At 38.6% G+C, this 17,096-nt stretch overlaps 4 protein-coding genes across 4 annotated transcripts; 3 read left to right on the forward strand and 1 right to left on the reverse strand.

Moving 5' to 3' along the window:
• The first annotated feature begins 85 nt into the window (after positions 1-85).
• Positions 86-1,891, forward strand: LOC149740986 (protein LKAAEAR1-like). The gene is made up of 4 exons (XM_089871966.1): positions 86-366; positions 756-920; positions 1,167-1,273; positions 1,456-1,891. Exons 1-4 carry the CDS (start codon positions 278-280, stop codon positions 1,593-1,595), a joined length of 501 nt encoding a protein of 166 aa, XP_089728092.1. The 5' UTR covers positions 86-277; the 3' UTR covers positions 1,596-1,891.
• Positions 1,892-3,626: 1,735 nt separating this feature from the next.
• LOC149740987 (frizzled-7-B-like) lies at positions 3,627-10,110 on the forward strand. Its single transcript, XM_089871925.1, has 12 exons — positions 3,627-4,248; positions 4,582-4,724; positions 4,928-5,089; positions 5,361-5,472; positions 5,596-5,698; positions 6,384-6,566; positions 7,140-7,241; positions 7,669-7,787; positions 8,056-8,191; positions 8,468-8,600; positions 8,900-9,099; positions 9,390-10,110. Exons 1-12 carry the CDS (start codon positions 3,724-3,726, stop codon positions 9,902-9,904), a joined length of 2,433 nt encoding a protein of 810 aa, XP_089728051.1. The 5' UTR covers positions 3,627-3,723; the 3' UTR covers positions 9,905-10,110.
• A 311-nt stretch (positions 10,111-10,421) lies between these two features.
• On the forward strand, positions 10,422-16,603 carry LOC149740988 (solute carrier family 22 member 15-like). Its single transcript, XM_089871937.1, has 12 exons — positions 10,422-10,643; positions 10,986-11,084; positions 12,070-12,199; positions 12,429-12,593; positions 13,095-13,230; positions 13,705-13,805; positions 14,090-14,198; positions 14,358-14,498; positions 14,752-14,828; positions 15,042-15,226; positions 15,517-15,666; positions 15,994-16,603. Exons 1-12 carry the CDS (start codon positions 10,560-10,562, stop codon positions 16,024-16,026), a joined length of 1,410 nt encoding a protein of 469 aa, XP_089728063.1. The 5' UTR covers positions 10,422-10,559; the 3' UTR covers positions 16,027-16,603.
• LOC149740989 (transcriptional regulator ZNF706-like) lies at positions 16,423-16,968 on the reverse strand. The gene is made up of 2 exons (XM_089871969.1): positions 16,777-16,968; positions 16,423-16,718 (listed from the first exon to the last, which is right to left on the reverse strand). The coding sequence occupies exons 1-2, from the start codon at positions 16,903-16,905 to the stop codon at positions 16,629-16,631; spliced, it is 219 nt and encodes a 72-aa protein (XP_089728095.1). The 5' UTR covers positions 16,906-16,968; the 3' UTR covers positions 16,423-16,628.
• Between the last annotated feature and the right edge of the window lie 128 nt (positions 16,969-17,096).

The following is a 17,096-nucleotide window of genomic DNA, read 5'->3' on the forward strand; positions in this document are numbered from 1 at the left end:
GAAACCGATGACGCAAAATTTACCAAAAAAGGATTTTTTGGTAAAATAAAAAATATCGTTTAAAAGTTAAGTTTATATTGTTGTCGTATAAGGTAGTGAAGCGTAAAAATACCGCTTAGGAATTTATGATAAATTGCAGCATATAATTAACGTATAAACTGAATTTACCCCCCAAATGCCAATGTTTTTATAAGTTTTAACTGTTGTGTTGTAACTTATGTGTTGTAATCATTCTATGTAAAAGGTTTTGGTTAAAGTTAGTTTTAATTCTTAAACAATGGGGGTGGAGTCGAGGGGCAAACCGAAAAATTGGACCAAAAAGTCCCCCCAGCAGTTAAAGAAGATGGGGGCACAACAAAGATCGAGGTGGGTATGTTGTTTCTATGATGTGTGGTTTCTATGTTTATGTGGTTTCTATGTTTGTATGCTTTTGTAAATGTGGAAAATATTTCTGGAAATAGTTCGTTTAATGATCTTAAACGACCGATGTTTCATCTTCTATGCAACGAAACATCATCAGTAGCATCGCCGAGCCTTGAATTCGTAACCTCTGGACTACAAGCAAAACATTTTGCTGCAGTGCCAGTCAAGCGGGTACGGGTTCGAGGCTTGTGGTTGCTACCCATGTTGTGGATTGTGGTTCACAATGGTAGAACAATCAATGTTGGCATTGTGATATCATGGTTGTTGAAACAAAGTTAGCGACAGCATCAATGTTGGGCTAATAACCCCAATCAAACCCCCCAACCCCCCAGGTACTTGGCGTACGAGGAACCCCCTAAAGAGATCCAAGACACGGTTGACTTGACACAGAAACGCGTCAAAGATTTGATTCAAAAACAAAAGAACTCGACGCCGCGTATGAATAATGAGATGGAAATCGATCGACAGAAACACAGCAACCTCATTGGTCAATTAAAGTAATACCAACTTTATGTTTCTGGTATAAAATGTTTTGTTTGTCTGTGTTATAAAGAACAGCGAATACAACTTGGATTATTGCCCCAAAGTTTGTTCTTTGCCAAGCGTGTTTTAACGGCTGTTGTTTTGTTGCTAATTCCCTTCGTTGTTTTATTTAATCTTTGCTGTTGTATATTGTATGTTTTTGTTACATCATAATGTGTAAGTTCTCATTGTTACCAACAATTGTTATTATGACATCACAGAGCAGCAGAAGCACGGAACAGAATACGAGTTATGCGACTCCAATACCAAGCCATGCGAGCGCATGAAGTTAAACATCTGATATCTTGTCAGCCCACTTCGCTTAAAGGTGGGGGGGGGATGTTAACTTATTTAGAAATATGTAGATTTATTTATTGGGTGAATGAATGTAACTTATACATCATCTGTTGGGGTCAATCACATGCAAAGTTACATCTGTGGTAACTCGTGATCGCCCACAAAGTTGTACAAACACCCCCGAGTCAAATAAAACATTATATCTTCACCCAGCACTCCGATTCGAAGCCCTTGTGCCCCCCTACACCAATAACCGTAACCCCGGCGATCATTTGGACAAGCTTGATCGAGCACGAGTTGAGTCGATATTAGAGGATGAAAACGGGATAACTACGAACCGAAAACTTGATTAAGATTTCTATTATTGCAGTATTTATGTTATTTTTGTGTGTAGTAGGTTGGGGTAAGATGGTACATGTTTTCACTCTGTATCGCCCCTTAGTAAACAAAGATTATTTACAGAATTTATAACCTCACCCCCCAAAATGGCGTTGTTAATTTTTTGAAAATAAGATCAGTAAATACGGGATATTATGTGCTAATGGCATCCCATCTTACCCCATACTCTATGTACCATCCTACCCCACGCTACAATGAATCATTTACCTAGGTGTCGCTAATGAGTAAACTAATTAAAAAACTTGAATTATTTGTTTTTGTATTTACTCGCGTGTAATAACAGGTGGAGTCGTAAGTAGGCGCTCATTATAATTGCTGAGGTTTCGTAATTGTCGGTTGGGCGCGTGGCTGAAGAACGCGCGCTATATAAAGATATGTCTGTGACGTCATTATAACGGCACGCTTGTGACGTCATAAAAGAAAGTTTCGCGTGAAATAAAATATTGACAATGAAGTTATTATTACGTCACAGAGGATGATTGTAAAATATTGTTAATGCGTCATAAACAGCATTGTGACGTAACATGTTGAATAGAAAGGGCGACGAGAGACAGCGAACGCCTTTTTCTTTCGCGCTAAAGTCAACACTCCAGACCTTTTGTGTCTTAACAGTTGTGGAACGTTGGAACACATCGTGATTGTGATGTCATAATGGTCTGTGTGGGGTAAGGATAGTCAGTTGTGTTCGAACAATTCAAGTTATGAAGTGTTTGTTACGTATGTATGACGTCATGTAACGGTCCAGTAAGCAAAGGTATTTGAAATATTCTGTAAATCTTGTTAAGAACAAGTTCCTTTATCTCGTAACAATGGTGTGAATGTTACGTCATAATGGCCTCAGCAGGTGGTCAATGGGATCAAGAGATTATATTGTTACGTAACAATTAAGAGAGATTGTGTGACGCGAAAAACTTCTGGCGTTCGTTAATTATTCATGATGTCACGCTTCGATGGCGCCCGCTTGTGTGTTAGCATTGTACGTCATAATGCAGTTTGTTCTTACTATAAGGCAGGGTTTATGACGTCACAGAGAGCCAGGGTTGTAAAACGCTGCAGCTTCTATTATCGCGTTGAACGCTTTTAGTTAATTGCGACTTTTGGATAATCCGGATTATTGTGATTAATTATGTCGTAACAATGCGCGGTTAAAGCCATGTTTTCGTCATAATAGAACAAACGTCACAATGATCTTGTTTGTCCATTAAGACTACGCGAATATTCGATTAATTGTCTCGAGGGAAATTCAAAGAATTTGTTAAAGTTGCTTCCGCTAAACATAATGCGTTTTATTTACCTTAGAATGCAGTAAAGAAAATCAAAATAATCAAAATGAAGAGGAGGAAATTAGCAGCAAAACAACAGTGGTTAAAATCCGCTAGGATAAAAACTACTAGAATGTCAAATAAAAGCGTGGTTGCTTAACCCACAATAAATATTCTGAATCAAATTATCTTTGTGTTTTAATTAACTAACTTTGTTTATTGTAAGTTGGATTCGCAACCTCGCTTGTGCTTCCTACATATTGCAGTTGGTTGGTTAAAAAGTTTGCGCGAAGTTTTGATTTCCAACACTATATATTGTTGTTCGGAGCCCGAAGGCGAAAACATCTTTAACTATCGTCGCGGCTTACGCGGGGATTACGCGGTAATTGAATGTGCGGTTGTGACGTCACAGCAGGGTTGTTTCGTCATAGAGGGCACTCAAAGTTTGAAGTATGGAGCAAAGTTTCGATTATTATGTCAGAATGTGCGTTTGTTCCACACCATTGTAGGTGAATGGGGTTTGTGACGTAACAATCCTTTCACGCGAAGTCGCGCGCTTGGTTAATTGTCAATTGTTGAAAGGTGGTGGGGTAAGATGGTTCGTGGGGTAAGATGGTTTGTGGGGTAAGATGGTTTGTGGGGTAAGATGGTTTGTGGGGTAAGACGGTTTGTGGGGTAAGATGGTTTGTGAGGTAAGATGGTACATGGGGTAAGATGGTTTATGGGGTAAGATGGTGTGCGGGGTAAGTTGGCACTAACTTCATTGTTTCTTAGATTAGATCAATGACATAGGTGATGACGTAATATTAACTTGCCAAATATGGATATTAAACTTGGGATAATTATCTTATGTTGCGTCATATCGGAAGTTTCAACATCTAACGTTCACCCACAATGTCGGCCCGTCACTTTGCCCATGTGTTTACGGAACAACAATGAAAGAAACAAAGGAATAAAATGGATTTATAACGAAACTACATTCCCGAACTTTAACAACGACGCTTCTGAATCTGAAGTCGAAATATCGTTGAGTTTGCTTCATCCGTTGTTATCGACTTCATGTTCGAGATATTTAGAATTATTCCTGTGTTCGGTGTTCTCGCCGGCGTGCATGGGGGGCGGTGTGGTCCCACCGTGTCGTTCCCTGTGCGAAGTGGTGTTCCATGATTGCGCTGAAGTTGTCGAGGCTTTTGGGATAATTTGGCCCCAGAGGTTACATTGCGATAACTTCCCTCCACAAAACGGGGGCAAGATGGTTGACATAGGAAGTGACACGTGGGGCAAGATGGTTGTTAGTCGAAGTTCGTGGTTGGTGTGGGGGGAAGCATTGTTGGGGGATGGGGAGGTGAGGTTTGGAAATAATTATTGACATCGCTTGTGAAAACACTGAAGATGGTTTTAGTTTTCGATCCAAAACTTTTAAAGTAAAGATAATTTTGCTGTTCATTGCGTTTGTGTTAAATCTGTCCAAAGAATCCAGGCTTTACCTGAGCATCTTACTCACACCTTGCTGGCAATTTCCCCCAATTTTTTGACCTGAATAATCAACAAAGATTTTAAAATCTTTCTTGCCAAGAGGAAAAGTGAAAATAAGTTCGTATTATTGTTACCAACATATGTAGTGACCTCATTTAGTAGTAACGACATGATTACGTAATTAATGATGTCACCCTTCCAGGTCTGCATCCCATTGAGTGGTGATGATGTCATAACCCCTGCATTGTCGCAAAACAACCAGGAAATCGACAATGTTACGAAATATCCGGGCGAATATGGTTTACGATGCCCCGCCCAGCTGACAGCCCCACCCAATGAGCCTGGGTAAGTCATCACATATTATATTAATAGTGAGGACCAAGTGATATGAAATATATAACAAGGTTAAATCAACCAATAGTTTCCCACAAGATATATTTCACCTAGATCTCATATTCAAATAGAAGGTTTATATATTACTTATCGTTAATATATTATTAATTTTGGTTGTTATTACAATATTAATAAATATGATTCTCACCCCACAGATACACTTTCCTGGGAATGCAGGGTTGCGGGGCCCCATGCCCAAATATGTACATGGGTGATGATGAGTTGATGTTGGTCCGATACATAATATGCGTCCTCGCATCGTTATGTGCGTTGGTGACGTCGTTCGTGTTGTTCACGTTCGCTATTGATACAAACAGGTGTGTGATGTCATAACTTTGTACGATTGTGATGTCATATAAAAAATATATTTGAACACAAAAGTTCAGGGTATGTAAAAATCAAATTAAAACAAAAGTCATCCCACTAATTGTATGTCATATAAATATGCGTTGATAAATCCTAGCAGGGTATACACGATCTAACCCATGTGGTGGTTTATCAAGAGGTTCCATTATATGTCATAATCTAAATATGACATCATAATGAACAAACAATAATTAAAGTCATGATAATTAACAATATTCGTAGGTTCCGATACCCAGAACGGCCGATTGTTTTCTATGCTGCCGCTTATTTTGTCATCTCCGTTATTTTCCTCGTTGGTTTCGCGTTGGGGTCCGATGTAGCTTGCAAGCATGAGGTAATTATGATGTCATTAATATTTGACCATTGTGACATCATAAATATTTGACCATTGTGACGTCATAAATATTTGACCATTGTGACGTCATAAATATTTGATAATTAAATTATTGATTATTAGATAATGGACGAGAACAATATAGTGATACAGGGGGCTGTAGTGGTGGAGGGCCCGAGGGATCGGGCTTGTACGATCGTGTTCATGATACTCTACTTCTTCACAGGTGAGTTATGGGGGAGGGGGTTGTGTGGGGGCCAGGGGTTTAGGTCACGGTTGGCTCATTACCCCAACACCCAGGGTGCTACCAACATGGCCAAATACAGCATAGACCTGAGATGTATAGACCAGAGTTGGGTCGTTAACCCAAAGTAAAACCGCTGCTCCCATCTAAATGAATCAACAACACATGGTTTTTAAAAATCTAAATATTGCGAGCGCACACCAGCAGGCAGATAAAGTGTTGATAAGATGTGGCTGATAAACCTTTTCTGGAGGTCAATGACACTCAATGTTTAGGAAACTAATCTCGTGTAAAAGAACAAACAAACATTATCTTTGGTTTGTCATGATAAACAATGCTCAATATGTTACATTGTGATGTCACAGTAGTATATTATTTCTATGGCTGTTCAATATATATATTAACTCAAGCTCTTTCCTACACCTTTTATCCATAGCTTGTTTCAACAACTGTCCTTTTGCTGCCGATTTCCTTCTCCTTATTGTTTTGATTAACTTGATCTTTACTATATGATGTTTAAAGAAATAATAACATGTACAGTAAAACGTTACAATGTTTAATAGGAACAGCTCATATATACGACAGGATTTTCATTCAAACATGGTACCGACCATAATGGTCCTGAAATGTGTGTTTTTCACCTAATATATGATTTCCATGTCCACAGTGAATGGCACCATCTGGTGGTTGATTCTCACCGTAACGTGGTTGCTTGCGGCGGGGTTTAAATGGGGAAGCGAAGCAATTGAGAAGCACCATCTCTATTATCATGGGTTGGCATGGGGGATTCCTGCTGTTCAAACTATGGTTGTGGTTACAACAGGAAAGATTGAAGGAGATAATATTGCAGGTGATTGGGTTGTTAACTCAATATAGGTTTATATTATGGGTTTAGCGGCCACACTTATATTTAGAGCAATCCTATTATTACTGAACACTTCTCCATGCAAATTGTTTTTAATTGCGTTTTATTTGTTTTAGTTAACTGCAACCTTCTGTAAGTTTATTCTATATTGGGTTTACACTGTTTTAAAGACTGTTGTATTGTTGGTAATTCTTCTCTCTTCGTTGTTTCAATTAATTTGATTTTCACTTTCGTATTCGAACAGATAAACAACATTTTGTTCCATTATCGCTTGCACCGGATACTCTGATTAATTATTTAGTGTTTGTGACGTCATAAACTGCAGCTATGTCATGTGTTCTAGTCCATTCTATGCAAATGTTGCGTCACAATAAATACTTTTTGTTCTGTTCTATATGGGTGAGGTTTTTGTGAAGGATCCAGGATTAAAGGCCAGAGTTGCTTCACTACCTGCGTATTCTGTTCTATATGAGTTAGGTCCCAACACCTAGGGTGCTTATGTGCGAAGTTCATTAATAAAGTATTATGACATCATATAAACGGCTTATTACATCACAGGTGTTTGTTTCGTTGGATTATACGACAGCGATGGACTTCGGTTTTTACTTCTGCTACCGATGTCGTTCTATTTGTTGGTTGGGATGTTCGTGCTACTAACTGGTGAGAATTATTTGTGTCTTGAACACAGTAACATTGTTGGGTGTTGGGGTAATTAGGGAACTCTGGCCTAAATCTTCGAACAAAGGCCTTACCCATATAAAATGAAAACCAGAATATCCGTGTCAACACTGGTGATTTATAGCTGGCAACACTTCACGATGTTTGTGAGCAAACAATCGACCTTATCTCTAAGTTCATTATGACATCACACAACAAACATTGTTGTTCAAATAAAGGCAGCGATAACATCATGTGTGACGTTACTATACATTACTTGGGTTCAACATTTGTATCCTGGGTTTAACAGCCATGGTTTTATTTGACACTTTTAATAAAGTAGCTTTACTCGTAGCGTGTTTTAACGATTGTTGTTTTGCTTCCTTCTCTTTGTTGATTTATGACTCAAAAATTCATTATGACATCACAGGCTTCATTTGTTTGAACCGCGTGCGCAAGAGTCTTCATGATGATGAAACAAACAAGAAGAAACTCGCAAAGTTTATGCTGAGAATCGGAGTCTTCAGTATCATGTATATTCTACCACAGGTGGGTGTGGTGGTAGAATTATTTGCACACAAGGCTAGTTGCTACCATTGTGGGCGTATGTGTCTTTGGGCAAGACACTTAACGTCAATTGCTCCAACCCAGTGGTCACTAATGGGTTTCCCAAATTATCAGCCATACATAAAAACAATTACCCTAAAGTTACATACGTGGTAACTTGTAAGCGGGTACGAGATGTATATAACAAAAACTTGTGTTATAACGACTGTCCTTACAAAAATGAACAAGCTACATCCATTCACAATTACAGTTGGCGTTAATTGCGATTTACGCGATCGAAGATTCGAACCGAAAGTCGTGGGAGTCAGCTTGGTTTGTTCGAAACTGTGGCCGGTACGGGGTGCCGTGCCCCAACCTACCGCACCCCGTGGCACAACTAGCACAAGGTATGTTTACATTTCCTCCAATTCATTTTAATTAGTTTTAATTAACCACAACTCACTGTGAGTTTATTGTATGTTAGGATTAGCAGCCAAGCTCTTATTTGACACTTTTCGTCAAGAAGTTTTCACCCATAGCGTATTTTAACGACTGTCGTTTTGCTGCTAATTCTCTTTCTCTTCTTTGTTTTAATTAATTTAATATTCGCTGCCGCATTAGATAAGATAAATAAAAGTAATGTTAAGACATCACAAGCGTTCTAATGGCATCACCACTTGCAGGGAATCCCCTACCGGGAGTTTTTATATTCTGTATGAAATACATCATGACGTTGATAGTGGCGTTACCCCCTTTGTTTTGGGTGGCTAGTAAGAAGACGATGGCGTCGTGGAAGGAGGCCGTCACTAAGCCACGGTGAGTGACATCATATATTGCGCATTTATGTAAACTTTCTTCCCAATGTTAGTCTAACATGGAAATAATTAAACATAAATGGCTCGTTATTTGTTTGTTGCTGTAGCGACTTAGTTGTAAGCGTGTTTTAACGACTTTCGTTTTGTCGTTGTATCCCATTTTACGGTTTAAGCTACTTCTTAGTTCTTCGGTATCTGGAAGATAAATTATATACTTAGATAAATAGAGATAAATATTATAAATATGTGCTTAGGCGTAAGTTTATAATATAATATTATCATGTTGTATGGCATACGCAGATGTATGGACGATGGCAATCCACTAAGTGTCACACAAACCCAACTACTCAACGACTCCAACAACGGACCCCATGCTCGCGATGCTGTTCGTAAACAACAATCCAAACACAGTGATGTCATATTTGGGGGTTTAGGGGGTTTTCAGGGGTCCTCCGCGTCAATCGCCGCTGCAGAAGCTATGACATCATCAAGGGCAAGAGGTATGTAACTTTTTTATCTATTTTTTGAATCGTTTTTTATTTTTTGAATTTGTGACGCCCTCTTATACACTTTCGCTTTAGCAACCACACATTTATATGACGAATAGTTTTTAAACTTTTTACCCATAGTGTTTTATTTGTTGCTCATTCCCTTCTATTCGATGTTTTAATTAGTTTGATTTTCGCTATTGTATAAGAAGAGATAAGTTAAGCTTACGTTTTTGTATAAAAACTTTTTAAGTTCGAACATATATAAATTAAATGTTCATAAATTAAAATTTTGTTTGCAGCCCGCCAGGAATTATGGGAGGATATGACATCAACTGACTCCACGTTATCAAGTCGGTCAGAATCGACTTTGGCCAAAGTTTTGGAATACGAGTCTCATAAAAATAAAGGGAAGAGAGTGGTGGGGCGTCGTCGACATAATCAGGGCCACCCCTTACCCCTCACCCATAACCCTGATGAGGGGGAAAACAATAGAGAAGTGGATGATGTCATAAACAAGCCCGTTCCTATAAAGACGGAGCGTAACAATAGAATTGATGATGTCATAAGTTCACAATCGCGCTCGTTAAGCGACGTAACACGCCCCCAAAGCTCTGTGACATCACAACCAGGGAGACCTGATGTGGTAAAGAAACAACTTTCGATTTCTCGAAGCGACGCGACACGTTCTGTCCCAGATATCATCAAAACAACGGAACTGTCACCACCATTGTTGCGCAACAAACCTGAGATTCCTCGGAAACCGAAACTTTCGCTCGCCAAATCAAACACTTCTGGTCGAGTTCTTGAAGTTTAAAAGTCATTTCCCGCTCGCACTTATTAGTGACGTCATTTACCCCGTGACGTCATCACCTCCGTGACGTCATTAACCCCTTGAAGTCATTGTGTTCAACCTACTGTGCATGAGTAACCATAGAAATCGTACTAAAAGAAAGGTTTTCGAAAACGCAAAATTCACCAAATCATAAATTGTTCCACTGTGCCATTAAATAGATTCTATTACGTCGTGTGTGTGGTGCATGACGTCATACGTGACGTCGTTATTTAGGTTTTTAGAAAATGGCGATTTTGGCAAAAGTACTAAATGTACCAAATGTTTGGTGATTTTGCCAAGGGTAAACCAGCAGTCATTGGGGACAAGAGTTCAAATTTACGAGACAAAACTATGGGTAAAAAAATTTGGAGTCCTAAATACTTGTAACAGTTTTTAAATAATTAGTTTTTCAAAACTTAAAACGGAAATTATATATTTTTTTACACCGAAAAGCAGTTACAGCTGAGTTACAGGTTCTCTCGTATTTAATAAAGAAACTAACAAGAGGAAGTTAGTGAGTGAGAGAGTCTTGTTTGAATCTCTTTGTTTTGATAATTTTCAAACATCAGCTGTTTTGAAACTTTTGAGCTAGTTTAAAATTTTGGTTCGTTGCAATATCGTTTGTTATTTATATAAAATGGACGCCGAATCTGCTTTTAAATTAGTTGGTAACTTTGGAAGATACCAATGTTTTCTTGCAATGCTGTTATTTATGTGCAATGTAAGTATATTATTGTGTTTTGTGGTTAACGTTGTAATTATGTAGCTTTAGGTTTATTGTATGGGTCGCAAACATTGTTGGCTTAAGGTACTACTGGGTGTTGGTGCCTTAATGAGATACATTGGCTTTGTTATTTTTTTTTAATTTAAATTTAGTGGCAATATATATATATGTATAATAATTACATAAATAAATCTTTATTAGAGGTCTATGAATGTTGATGGAACACCCCTAAATCCTAGGTCCCATGGCGTGTCACCCGGTGCAAACTTACACATACAGAATAGAATATTATTGTTCGACTTATTCATTACTAAATTACACAGAAACACTTTATTACAGTTCATAGCTGCTGGTCAACTAGTGTTAATGGTCTTGGTTGGAGCGACGCCCAACACCACGATTCCTAACGAACAAAACCTCACCACCATTGTAACAGAGGTATTATATTGTTTCTATGTTGTTAAAGAAGTCCGACGCGATAGCAGACTAGGGGTCATGAGTTTGAGGCTTGATGCTGCTACCATCGTGTGTCTTCGGGCAAAACACGAACGACAATTGCTCCAACCCTTTGATTACTAATGGGTTGTCCAAAATATCAGCCATACAGAAAACCATCACCCACAAAGTTACATACGTGGTAACTTGTAAGCGGGCACGAGGTGTAGAAACAGAACACCTGTGTTATAACGACTGTAGTTGCCGCCATGCGAGGATGAATAAGTTACATAGGTGGTAACCCGTAAGCGTGCACGAGGTGTATGAAACAGAACACCCGTGTTATAACGACTGTCGTTTCCCCGTCATGCGAGGATAAATAAGTTACATACGTTGTAACTTGTAAGCGGGCACGAGGTGTACGAAACAGAACACCCGTGTTATAACGCCTGTCGTTGCCCCGCCATGCGAGGATAAATAAGTTACATACGTGGTAACTTATAAACTGGCACGGCGTGTATGAAACAGAACACCCGTGTTATAATGACTGTCGTTGCCCCGCCATGCGAGGATAAATAAGTTACATACGTGGTAACTTGTAAACTGGCACGGCGTGTATGAAACAGAACACCCGTGTTATAATGACTGTCGTTGCCCCGCCATGCGAGGATAAATAAGTTACATACGTGGTAACTCGTAAGCGGGCACGAGGTGTATAAAACAGAACACCTGTGTTATAACGACTGTAGTTGCCCCGCCATGCGAGGATAAATAAGTTACATACGTGGTAACTTGTAAACTGGCACGGCGTGTATGAAACAGAACACCCGTGTTATAATGACTGTCGTTGCCCCGCCATGCGAGGATAAATAAGTTACATACGTGGTAACTCGTAAGCGGGCACGAGGTGTATAAAACAGAACACCTGTGTTATAACGACCGTCGTTGCCCCAACAAACTAGGATAAATAAGATAATTATTGTTGTAGTTTGATCTCTATGACAAACCATGGGTGGTAGAGTTGACGCAAAGTTTGTTGATGGTCGGTTTCATGGTTGGATGCTTTTGTTTTGGACAAGTAGCGGATGTCTATGGAAGAAGACCCGTGTTGTTGATTGGTTAGTTTGTTTTATCGAATGTTTGAAGTTTGGGGTGGTAAACATATACGATGTCAGCCAGGCACTAGTTACTTTATGCCAAACTAGCTCTGCTTGCTTGTATGGAAACCTAACGGGATGTGACACTTATTTAAAAAGTTGGGACAACATGGCACCCGGTTAACCCTAATGTCAACCTATGTTCATGCACCAGTAAGCATGGCTATTAACCCCCAATCCTTATAAACAGGTGGTGGGGTGACGGGTATCTGCGGGATTTGCTCCGGTTTCTGTCAATGTTGGGAAACTTTCGCAGCCACGAGGTTTCTAACCGGGGTGTTCGTGGGGGCGACCTCATCGTCGGCGTTTGTTACCATGTCAGAGTTCCTGGGGAAGTCTACATGGGCAGTTGTTGGTGGGTTGTGTGTAGCAGATATTTATGCCAGAGTTGGTGTGTGTCGCTCATGGGGGGTGAACCAGATTAGAATTTTTTTTGGAAGGGAAAACTTTTTTAACAATATTTTTATTGCACTAATTCACAAAAATTCCCCCAACACTCAGGGTACTAATGCCACCTGATGAACCTTACCAGATGTTAAAATATGAACAGGATGATATTGTTGTTGTTTCATTTTATAATTGTTTCCTCAACAAATGGTAAATTAATAACAAAAACATGAAGTGATTTATTTAAAAAACATCTACTTGCTTGTATAAATACCAAACAGCTTCTTTTAGGTTTAAAACTGGTTGCTAAAACACATGATGTCATCCTTGTTGTAATAGTTGGGTAACATGTGAACCCTGACGTCTATAACATTACACCTGTGATAATGTTATTATTATATCAGTGGTCAACAACCCATAATAACCCCTAACCAAAGGTCAACAACCCCTAATAACCTCCAATCACCAGGTTTATTCTACTCGTGTTGTTTCTCGGTCGGAATCATGCTCCTTGCTCTGATTGGTTACCTGGTTCAACAATGGAGGGTTGTTTGTTACATCACAGGGGGGATGTTTATTGCAATGTTACCATTGTTAATATTATTGTGAGTCATAATAGGGATTGTTTTTATCAGAAAATAATGTTAATTGTTTTGAATAAATATGAGATAATTTATATTCTACCATAAGTTCAACAACCTCACTTTTATTTGAAATTCAAGCAGTTTTTACCCAAAGTGTGTTTAAACGACTGTGGATTTGCACTAATTCCGTTCTCTTTATTGTTTCAATTAATTTGGTCTTCGCTATCGTACCCACCCGCCACACGAGGTACCAACCCATCAATCAATGTCACTTGTCAACATTGATCCATCAATCACGATTATGGACACTGGGTTTAAATAAAAAACTTTATTGAAACTACATTAAATGGAAATAAAAAAAATTGCATAATGTTGAAATAAAATGAATTACATTAAAATAAAATACATTATTTGGGTAAAATTATAACTTTTTTTTATTTAGATTAATTAAGGTAAAATATAAGTATGACATCATAAAGAATATTATTTGCTCAGCCTTCCGGAATCCCCCCGGTGGTTATATTCCACGGGCAAAACTGAGGAAGCCGAGAGAATGTTGAAGATGTTCGCGAGGAGGAACGGGAGGGAAGATGGAGGTGGGGGGGTTAATATAGGGGTGAAGGGGGTATTGGGGGTTATTTGGCGGTTTGTATACTGCCTCTGCATTCTGTATTATACATGTCTTGTTAGACTGAGTCTTTGTCCAAACTTTCCCCATGACCCCAACACTCTGACTGTTACATACATCTTAATGAAATGTTTCCCCGGCTCCGCTTGTCCAGCAGCATTACAAAGTCCTGTTTATTGAAGGATATTTAATTATCCTCCCACCAAACACACCCATAGTAGTGGTTAATTAAACATTATCAATCACCCTCAGACATCCACCTAACACCTGCTGAACGAGACACTTCACGTACGCACACCCTCGCTGATTTCTTCCGATACAAAATACTCGCAAAGTGGTTGCTTGCCTCAGTGTATATTTGGTAAGTAATTTAATTATAAATCCTTTAAAACTGAAGTTGCGATATCTAGTTCTCCGTTTTAGAAGTGAATTATTATATAGAATTTTAAAATGTTTCTTCAAATTTTTGAATAAAAATGTTTTATAAATATTTTTCCAATCCAATTAATAAATCTTCCAGGTTCACATGCTCCTTGGTATATTACGGGCTCACCATGGGAGCTGCAAGTCTAACAACAGACTTGTACGTTGGGATTTGCTTGTCGGGGGCGATAGAGATACCAGCAACTCTGGGTTGTATCGTGTTTATGAACTGGAAGTGGTGAGTTGTGGGTGTGGGGTTCAAGGCTCGTTGCTGCTACTTTTGTGGGTGTATGTGTCTTGGACATTTAACCATAGTTGCTCCAACCCAGTGGTCATTAATGTCTAACAGAAAAAAGCTGTACAGCAAAACAATCACCCACGGAGTTACATTCGTGGTAACTGGTAAGCTGGCACGAAGAGTATGAAACAGAACACCCGCGTTATAACTATTTACTCCACACCAACACCAACCATTATTATATCATCAACAGGGTGGGACGCAAAGGAACTTTAATGTTATTGTTCATAATTGGTGGAGGTTCGTGCATCGCCCTCATATTTGTACCTGGTGAGTTATCATGTCTTTTCACTTTTAAACAAATCTAATGTTTATTTATCTTATGGAAGGAAATTGGCAGCAAAACTAAAGTCATTAAAACACGCCATGAATAAAAACTACTTGAGTAAAAGTGTGGCTGCTAAACCATCTATACAGTCATTAAAACCCGCTTTGTATATTATATTAAGTAAGCTAAAGTAAACAATAAACTCCCTCCCGCAGGAACATACGAAACCACCCATCTCGTGCTTGGGTTGGCGAGCAAGCTTGCCATCGCTGCAGCGTTTGCCGTGGTTTATATTTTCACATCGGAAATCTTCCCCACACCTGTCCGCACGGTGGCGCTAGGGACCTCATCAACCATTGCAAGATTGGGGTCCGTTATTTCACCCTTCATACTGCTGTCGGTGGGTTAGGGGTGATGGGGAAACCCCTAGTAACCCCAATGTTATGTTTATAAGATTTTTTCGTTATGGAGTTTTTCCAAGTATATATACTTACATGCATCGACAGTTTGGTATTTTTAAGTAAAACTTATAAATCATAAACACCTAAAACAATTGTAAAATAGATGGTTATTTTATTGACTTTATATAAACCTACTTTAAAAATACTGAAGTGTTGGCCAAATGCAACTTAACTTATAAACACCTGTAAAAAGTCGGGCAACCATTTCAAGGTTATTGATCCCACACAGGTGAAGAGCCACCCCTATGTTCCTTACCTTATATTTGGAATCTGCATGGTGTTGGGGGTTGTGGTGACGTTCCTGCTGCCCGAGACGTTCGCCAGAGTGTTGCCGCAAACCGTGGAGGAAGTTGTGGAACCTCACAAAGTGTGTGTGAATGTAAGTAGGTGTACGCCGTGTTGGTGTAACTTATTTATCATCTTACGCTTCGAAACATGTTTATACTAACTTTATGTTTAACTATGATATATCCCGTGAATTTGACCCTGATCTAATCATCTAATGCTCATGAAGTTGGGCGATCCTGGTAACCAAATAACAGTCAGGATGAAGTGTTACAAATATGTTGAGCTTGACTTTTGTCTGTTATGTATTTAATATCGCTTAGTCCAGAATTTCTTATGTTTATGTTGTACTTTTACTTATGAGCTGCAACGTTTGTTATTAATATTTATCTTTTATTTTCACCACATGGTGTCCTCACAGGGAAACGAAGACAACGCACCGTTGATTATTTAAACACTAGATGTTGCTGTTCCACATTTTAGGATTTCTATTGTTCTATACCTATTCATGTCGTTGCAATATTGTTCCTTTATCGCACTTTGTCTCATCTTGCATACAACATATCAGCTTTTATCACAGGCACCAAACCTGGGGTGGCAGGGTGGACAAGACACCCCTGAAATTTTCTGCACTGCATTAATCAGTAAACATTACAACCAATAAGTTAGATTTGTTTAAGATTTGTTTCACAGGATTGTTTGTCTGACTATCCCTGCTTCCCCTGTGTTTATATAAGTTTGACCACTATGGTTTTATTTTACAATTTTGTCTGCTATTTGGCGCGACAAATATTTTGATTTGTCGATAATTTGTTCCTTGTTTGCTGTATTTAAAGATATTTTGTCGATATTTTATTTCAAACACAAGCTTTTATTGTAAAGGAATACACAGTAGTTTGTACATATAGTTGACAATAGAAAACATATTTACAAAACGCAGCATTCGAAGAATTTCTCGTTAATTAAAATTTCAATAGCTTCTTGTACCTTTGTTATTTTTATGGTTTTGAAATAAATCTTTATGATTAAAACCCCCACCATATCATAAGATATCTATTATGCGTCTTTAAGTACTTCTGGTAAAGGTGACTTGGGATGTTTGCTCTCGAAATGCTGCTTGAATGTTTTTGGATCCGGCATTTGGCTCTGTAACAACGACCACTGTTATGTAAGTAATGTTTTATTGTGACATCATAATACGTACTCGACACACAGGGCAAGTGTGAATCAACGCTGCCTTTGCTGCGCTCTTGTGGTCAGTTTTATTCTTGAGTTTCGCTTGTTTTTCTTGATTTTTTTTCTGCGATTGAATCTTTTGGTGTCCGCGAGCCATTTTTTGTCACAAATTAATTAAAACAAAATGTTCGGTATCTGAGTATAATAATGTGAACGATAATAATATAAAGGTATATATATATATTGTGGGATGTCTAAACGCATATATGATAATTTGAACTGGTCTGTAAAACGTAAAAATCTAATTCTAAACTTTCTGTTTATTTTCGGTTTAGCACCTAGCCGTAG

Source organism: Ciona robusta, chromosome 2 (genome assembly GCF_009617815.1).
Source record: "Ciona robusta chromosome 2, ASM961781v2".
In the NCBI taxonomy this organism is placed as follows: Eukaryota; Metazoa; Chordata; class Ascidiacea; order Phlebobranchia; family Cionidae; genus Ciona; species Ciona robusta.

Bases quoted from the DNA above. Each gene is read 5' to 3' on its own strand.
- LOC149740987 (XM_089871925.1), top strand. From the start codon at position 3,724: ATGGATATTAAACTTGGGATAATTATCTTATGTTGCGTCATATCGGAA. The intron at 4,725-4,927 runs GTAAGTCATCAC...CTCACCCCACAG, and splicing joins GCCCCACCCAATGAGCCTGG to ATACACTTTCCTGGGAATGC. The intron at 8,192-8,467 runs GTATGTTTACAT...CACCACTTGCAG, and splicing joins CGTGGCACAACTAGCACAAG to GGAATCCCCTACCGGGAGTT.
- LOC149740989 (XM_089871969.1), bottom strand. From the start codon at position 16,905: ATGGCTCGCGGACACCAAAAGATTCAATCGCAGAAAAAAAATCAAGAA. The intron at 16,719-16,776 runs GTACGTATTATG...TCGTTGTTACAG, and splicing joins ACACTTGCCCTGTGTGTCGA to AGCCAAATGCCGGATCCAAA.
- LOC149740986 (XM_089871966.1), top strand. From the start codon at position 278: ATGGGGGTGGAGTCGAGGGGCAAACCGAAAAATTGGACCAAAAAGTCC. The intron at 367-755 runs GTGGGTATGTTG...CCAACCCCCCAG, and splicing joins GGGGCACAACAAAGATCGAG to GTACTTGGCGTACGAGGAAC. The intron at 1,274-1,455 runs GTGGGGGGGGGA...ATCTTCACCCAG, and splicing joins TCAGCCCACTTCGCTTAAAG to CACTCCGATTCGAAGCCCTT.
- LOC149740988 (XM_089871937.1), top strand. From the start codon at position 10,560: ATGGACGCCGAATCTGCTTTTAAATTAGTTGGTAACTTTGGAAGATAC. The intron at 11,085-12,069 runs GTATTATATTGT...TTATTGTTGTAG, and splicing joins TCACCACCATTGTAACAGAG to TTTGATCTCTATGACAAACC. The intron at 12,594-13,094 runs GTGGGTTGTGTG...TCCAATCACCAG, and splicing joins GTCTACATGGGCAGTTGTTG to GTTTATTCTACTCGTGTTGT.